The sequence below is a fragment of the Octodon degus genome, unplaced genomic scaffold (assembly GCF_000260255.1).
Source record: "Octodon degus isolate 3935 unplaced genomic scaffold, OctDeg1.0 scaffold00031, whole genome shotgun sequence".
In the NCBI taxonomy this organism is placed as follows: domain Eukaryota; kingdom Metazoa; phylum Chordata; class Mammalia; order Rodentia; family Octodontidae; genus Octodon; species Octodon degus.
Window position 1 is genome coordinate 1,719,348 of NW_004524607.1, and position 7,543 is coordinate 1,726,890.

General features: G+C 40.4%; 1 protein-coding gene across 1 annotated transcript in view; it reads right to left on the reverse strand.

Annotated features, from left to right (window-relative positions):
• The window catches only part of Hecw1 (HECT, C2 and WW domain containing E3 ubiquitin protein ligase 1), a 372,273-nt gene that overhangs the window by 198,446 nt on the left and 166,284 nt on the right, over positions 1-7,543 (reverse strand). The window contains exon 5 of the mRNA XM_004629654.3: positions 5,768-5,843. Coding sequence (XP_004629711.1) covers positions 5,768-5,843 — 76 coding nt within the window. The remainder of the gene's footprint in view (positions 1-5,767; positions 5,844-7,543) is intronic.

A 7,543-nucleotide genomic window follows, 5' to 3' on the forward strand; every position in this document is an offset into this window, starting at 1 on the left:
AGGTCTATCACCATGCACTAAGCTAAAATCAAAATGGATTAAAGATCTAAACATTAAAGCAGAGACACTAAATCTCTTGGAAGAGAAAGTAGGAGGAACTCTTGAAGACATAGGGGTAGGCAAAGAGTTCATGAACAGAAATCGAATTGCGCAGGAAACAGTTGAAAGAATTAACACCCGGGACCTGCTCTTACTTAGAAGTTTTTTCACGTGAAGAGATATTACCAACAAAGTGAAAAAACAACCCACAAATTTGGAAAAAATCATGACAAATAAGTACTCAGACAAAAGTCTGCTCTCTAGAATGTATAAAGAACTAAAAAACACTTGGGCCCCAAAATTTAAAGACCCAGTACAGAAATGGGCATCTGAGATGCATACACACTTCTCAGAGGATTAAATTAAAGAAATGAATAAATATATGAAAAAATGCTACACATCACTAGCCATCCGTGAAATCAGATTAAAACAACATTGAGATATCATCTCACCCCAGAAAGGATGGCTATCATAAAGAAATCACCCAACAACAAATGTTGGAGAGGCTGTGGGGAAAAAGGAACCCTTCTCCACTGCTGGTGAGACTGTAGACTGGTGCAACCATTATGGAAATCGGTGTGAAGACTCCTTAGAAATGTTGGACTGGAAATCCCATTTGAACCCGCTATTCCTCTACTGGGAATTTTCCCAGAGGATCTGAAAACATCATATCATAGGGATATATATGTGCCTATGTTTATAGCAGCACAATTTGTGCTAGCCAAATCTTGGAAACAACCAAGATGCCCATCACCTGAGGAATGGTTGAAAAAGATGTATTTTTACACAATGGAGTATTACTCAGCTATAAAGAATGATAAATTCAAAGGCTTTATGTTGAATTGGATGCCACTTGAAGATATACTGATCAGTGAAATAAACAAGACACACGTGTAAATATCGTATAGTTTCCGTAGTATAAGAATTCAAAAGAAGAAATGCAAATAGAAAGGTATAATACAAGTAAAAGGAAAGCAGGAACTCAAGGACTAACTAATTAGGAGAGGGAAAGGAGAAGAGCTAGGAAACATGACAGTAACAAGCCATACAGTTATATGTACAAGATGGACAAGGCAATGATCCTGAGAATCTCCAGAAGATTTTTGAATCTAATAGTTAATTGGAAAGATTCTCACCCTGACTAACTATATATACTGATACCTGTGAACTAAGCAACTGCCCTGAAGATGGTAATCTGTAATAGTAGTTTCATGCTTGGAGTGCCTGTCATTCTGGTCTTCTGAATACGGGCTGCTTGTCATGACATGCCAGTTGCTGCTGTGCTTTCTCTAAGGTAGATGATTGTTCAAAAAAAAGGGGATGGTGAATGAAGGCAAGAGACAGGAAAAGGAATATTTTGGGACTGTCCTGCTTCAAGGTTGTATATGGTTAGATTTTTGGACTCATGTGTAAACATAAGAATTATATAATTCTCTATGTCTATTTTTTTAAAATATATTCTAATTTTTAAATGTTTTTTCATCATATTCTGTAGGGACTTAAAGTTCAACATATCAATACTTGATAAAAAAATACCTGTTCCATGTTATGCCTAAGATGTTTGATATTCAGACAGACAGTGAGGTTAAGCTTAACAGCCTAGGTTGTATGGTAATAACAATAAGTTTGTCTTCTGGAGGGTTAACTACCTAAGTTTGCAGACCAAAATTAGAGAAAAAGGAGGGCTGCAAGGAAAGGCAACATTTTGGCCCTAGTCTTCCAAGGTCAATTAAGACTCAGGACATATGAGAACTTGTACTGTAACGTCATGTAACTTGGTCGTGTCCCAAATTTTTTGATCAAACAGATTATGGGGCCAAAGAGAAAAGTGATTGATGATGTAGAGTGTGCCTAAGGAGAGTCACATGGAGAGAAAACATTCTCTCAGGCTTTCACAGAGAGTACACTGGCCAAGCAATGGCTGTGACTCATCTACATGGCTGACACTGACAAAGGTTCTCCAATCTGAGGTACAGGATCTCAGGATAAATCCTGAGGGCATTTCACTGACCTTATCAGACTCAAAAGCTGCAATTCTTGTTGCATAGGTCCTGCTTTACCTTGGTTTTAACTATCCAGCAGAAAAGTATAAAAACGAAGTATAAGAAGTAAAGCTATGCTGTTATGTTGAGCTGTAGGGGACTCAGTTCAACAATTTCTGATATTGCCAGTCAAGTGGAAGACCCAATACTATTATGGACTACTGGACTCTTAGAATATTTTGCTGAGTTAACACACCTGTAATATTCAAATAACAGAACTTAACAATAAAGGCTATACAGATGAATGTCCTTTTTGTATCTGTGTATTCAAAATGGTTAGGATAGATATATAGTTACATTCTCTTAATGACTAGAGTGATTTGTTCTAATGGTGTTTGTAAATAGGATATCATGTCCGCATCTTGTACAGTCGTTAACCACTAGGAAGAATGTATGCAATATTTTGAACCTGTCCTACCAATTTGGTTTGAAACTGTCTCATTGCTATTTGTTTCTCAATAAAGTTATGGGGAAAAAAAGAAGAAGAAAGGAGCAGGAAAACAAAGTAAGGAGAAAGTCAGGTGATGGCCGGTGAAGAGATCAGAACAAAGCAGGTATGAGCCAAAACATTCTGGCAGCTTCTGCAAGCCAAAAGAGGCAATGATGACTTGCAGTGATGCCCACAGAAGTAGTCAGCCCCTCAACATTCATTTTGGACTTCTGACCTCCAGAGAATGAGAACACAATGGTGTTGGCTGAGACTACTGACTGTAGTCACTTGTTATAGCAGCAGTAGGACACAAATACACTTGGATTTCTAAGTTTTCATTTCTTCCAGCGTTGAAGAACTCTCTTACCATCTTTCTCATCTCAGCTCTCTAATTCAGTATGTTGCCTTCTTATATTTTATTGATGGTAGAAGTTGATGAGTGATAAACACTTGCTTCTTTTAAGCATATACTAACAATAAAACTCTTTTATTTTATATGTATATTCCTCAACTAACATTCTTTCTCCACACATTCCTGCTGAGTTTCCTACTATTTATGCATGAAAAGGTCTTTTAGTCTTGTGTCTATTCATCTTTACTTTGGCTGTCCAGCAGTTTGCTGTTGCAGTCCTTATCCCTGCTTTTATATTTAGAGCTGAACATACTGGTGTCTAGCGAACTTTTCAATGCTTGGTAGGATTTATACAGATTAGTTGTCTTTTTTTCTTGTCTTTCTTGGAAATATGGAATTTATTTTGATACTTTCAGTAGTACATTTTTTTTCTCAGAGAGACATAATGAACTAGACACACACTGATATATACAGCTGCTGAATATTGTATTTCCATCGCTTTTCAGATTTCTTCCTTTCACTGAGTCATGTTCCAGGCCTATTTCATTGCTGGGGATTGTCTTGGAATGAGTGGAGGATTCTGGGAGGTGAGCAAATGCCCATGACTTTACCATGTAACTTATTTTCCATATCAGGAACTGAACTAAGGACCTTGTGCTTGCCAGGTAGGAACTTGTGCCACCCAGCTATATCTTCAGCTCTTTGCCAAATAGCTCTATGAGCCATTTTAGGAGTGGAGGAAGTTTCTTTTTTTTGGTAGGTCTGTGAACCCAGAACTCCAGGGCAAAGGCAAAATTGAGACTGAGTCCCTTCTAGTTCTGTCCTGCTGCCCTGCTAGGTGGCATCGCTCTTGGTTTTATGTCACTGATGCTTGGTTAGTGACAATTTCTCTTGGTTTCTGGCACATAGTTATGCAGTACTACTAGCTCTTATTGCTTTTGAGGACCAGTACTGAAGAAGAAATTGGTGTATTTTTTTAAAAAAATTATGTATTTGGTTGCTACAGGGTCTCCCTATGCAGCTTGGACTCATGGTGATCCTCCTGATTTCAGGCTACCCAGGGCGGAGATTCTAGGCATGCACAACTATGCCAGACTCTGGCCAGCTCAGCCCGCCCTGGGTGCGAGGCAGGCAAGGTATGTGGTACCGGGATTGAACCATGTTCCCTGCATTTGCCTAAGCTTGCCTAAGCAGACACTTTAGTCTGCTGCGCTATCTTGCCAGCCCCTAGATTGGTGTATTTTAGAGAGCAGTTCTCTGTCTCCAAGGAGTGTGCTCCTGACCCCTCCTCCAGCCTGAGCCACACTTATATGCTAGTGTGCCCACCCTCCTTGTTCTAGGTTAGACTTTCTACCTGAGTGAGGCTTAATGGTTAGGGTTATCAAAATCTGTCATTTTTGCATAATCGCCGTTGCTTTGGGGGCTCATTTTCCCTCCACAAATTTAATCTGTATTAAAGATACATCTCTGGGGCTCAGAAATTATGAGCCATGAGGCTCTCTGAGCCACGATGGCCAAATACAACCTTTCTCTACCTTCCAGGAGTGCACTTTTAGTTCTTTACACCATCTGTAGAAGTCTGGTATCCTGTTTTCCACAGCAGTATTCAAGATCGTTATTTCTCAAGCATTTCAACAGGAATACACAGATGGCAAATCACAGGGTTTTAGCTTTTGTTGTATAATACAAGTTATTGAACTTTCTTCTTCCCTGCCTGGAACCTCAACAGATACGTATTCATGTTGCCCAAGCATCTTTAGGTGCATGTGTGTTCTCCTGGCCTCACTTCAGCTTGCACAGCCCCACAACCATCTGTCCAGCCCCCCAGAGATGCCCAGTGTCGCGTGCCTATGCTTGCTGGTTTTTCACATTCATGGCTCACTCGGCACATCGGTTGACTTGGCAAGCTAAGGCTGGAGTTTCCAGCGGTGTTCAGTGGTGACCCTGGACTTCATGCTCTCAGGTCCTCCTGAAGACGACTTAGGCCGAAAGGAGTGCGCAAAGCCCTGGGCTTCATATATCATTTTAGCTAAAGAAACTTCAAACTTCTTTTAAAATGATAATTTTGGAATAATTTTAGATTTACAGAAAAGCTCTGAAGGTGGTGCAAAGATTCTCTCATTGCCTGTACCTCGTTAATGTGTTTCAGAATCATGGACCATTCACTAAACGTTCATGTTCTTTAGCTATTAACTAAAGTGCTGCTAATGAAACCAATAGATTTTATTTGGATTCCATTGGTGTTTTTCCATGAATGTGATTATTATTTTTTTTGAGCAATCCAGCATTCATCTGTTCTATCAGTCTGATTCTACCAGAGGTTTTGGTTAGGTAGCTGTTTCTTTCCCTGGGGCTTCCCCAACTTTCCCTGTATGAACTCTCATTTCCTATTACCTAGTCTTTAGGAAAAATAGGATAGCTTCCCTTCTATCATCTGAACATACTTTAATATTGATTATTTATTTTAATTTCTTCTTAGATCAAGCAGATTTTTTAAAATAATTCTTTTTTTTTTTGTACTAGAGATTGAATCTAGGGCCTTTGCACTGAGCTACAATTCCAGTTTGTGTGTGTGTGTGTGTGTGTGTGTGTGTGTGTGTGCTGGAAATCAAGCTCCATTCCTTGCCCTTGCCAGGCAGGCTCTGTGCTACTGAGGTATATCCCTGGGCCCTAGTCCCAGTCTTGTTTGATTTTGAGACAGGGTCTCAATAAGTTGCTGAGGCTGTCACAGGTATTTGCCAGTAAGCCTAGCAGAGCAGGTAGTTTTTATTTTTGCTTTACAAATGGGGAAACTGAGGCACAGAAAAGCTGAATAACTTGTAACCTGTGGCTTGAATTGAAGCAGGCCAGTTCCTGCTGGTTGACGTTCTTACTCTCTCCACAAGGCCCTGAGGTAACACATACCTGAGAGAGAAAAGCTGATCAGTCTCCGACTTCCTTGCCCTTGGACGGTCTCATCAGAGCCAATGCTTTTAAAAATCTGTAAGAAGAACAACGAGAGACAAGCAAAACCAGCTTGAAATGGATACTCTCATCAGTACAAACATGCTAATCACAGTTATTTCTCTAGCTACAGGCAAAGAGAAGAGCAGTGTTGTGATTTCGGTGGACAACTATTGATTAAAACAAGCTCCTAGCAACCTAGCATCTTTCCCAGGAATAGAAGATGTGCTGGTGGGAGTGAGGGGAACTTTTCAGAGAAATGGAAATCCACAGACATAATTACCCTAATATTATGGGCCTTTTGTAACCATTTATGCAAACAATGTCTGTTCAGATTCAAATTTGCAATAAGTATTTATTAAGGCAGTGCCTAAAGCAGTAGAACATAGGTCAATAGATGTTTACTGCTGTAATTATAATGTGTCTCCATTTAGCAAAGTGCAATGTTAAATTGCTACATCTCCACTTACTATTATTATTTAGGGATTTCTAGGAAACTCAGTTCATTAGGGAAGAACATAAACAATAGCAGTCAGCAGCTACTCGGAAGTCTCTCGTATTTAATGAATTGTCTTCCTGGGAAATTTCACAACGTAATTGTTCCATGAGCTATCTGCAGTCTAGCAGGTACTTGTAGATCAGATTGCTGATCATTGCTCAATATGTGTTAATTGGTGAAGCAGAACAGCTGGAGTATTGGTTTCCATTCTCTTCTAGGAAGATTGCATTCAGAAATTGTTTGAGTACTTATTCCAAGGCACAATAAGTTTTCTTAGTTATCTTTGAATGTGATGCATGTTTGCTGAAAATAAATTTTAAGATCTGAATATCAATCACCACTAAGTGCCTACTTTTACAAGATGATCCGCACTGAAGATGAGCAAGGTGGGCCAGTTAGCTACATGTAGAAACCCCCCTTTTTGTAGTGTGTGTGGATTTATTCTTTCTTTCTTCTTTCAGTATTCTGGATGATGTGAGCACCGTGAGTGAATGTTTCTCCAACCTCCTGGGCTTAATATCTCTAAGGCTCGCAGCTTCAGCTCAGGGGAATCCGGGGGCGGGGATGGATTTGTGGACCACTTCTTGCTGCTGATGTTTTGGGCAAACTTAATAAGCTCAAGGGTGAATTGCATCTCAGGATGCTGGGCTGTTTAATGGTGGGTGTCAATGTGGGTTGCAGCTTGTCATCAAGCGGGGTAAGAACTTATCACACCCTCTGAAAAGATCTCTGCCTCTTAGAGTCTCCCTTGGTGCAGACAAAGTAAGGCATGGCTGGGCTTGGTGAGTCAGGATACTGTGACGCTGAAACCTTAGCTGAGTCCACCTTGGCGAGCCTGTGTTTGTTCTTCCCATTGATTGGCTGACACAGCACAGTGGCCAACAAATAGCTGCAGCTCCATCCTCAGGTTCGCCAGCCTCGTAACTCTGGAAGTAGCCAGTCATGAAGAGTATAATTAGAGATTCAAAATTCCTTGAGGTTATGGATTTTTCTTTGTTGTTAGAAATCTGCCTGGGCAAAGGTGGTAGGAGACAGGAGCAGGCTGGCCATGTTCCTTTACAGAGCCATACGTGCCCACTGGGGATGGTAGAGTCTGGTTCTTAGCTGGACCTTTGGAAGGCCCATGGCTAGCTCATTTTCTTCTTAGAATGTAAGCTCTTTGAAAGAACAGCACAATTATAATTCTTTTTGGGTACTGGGGATCAAACACAGGACCTTGTGCTTGCCAGTCAGGTGCT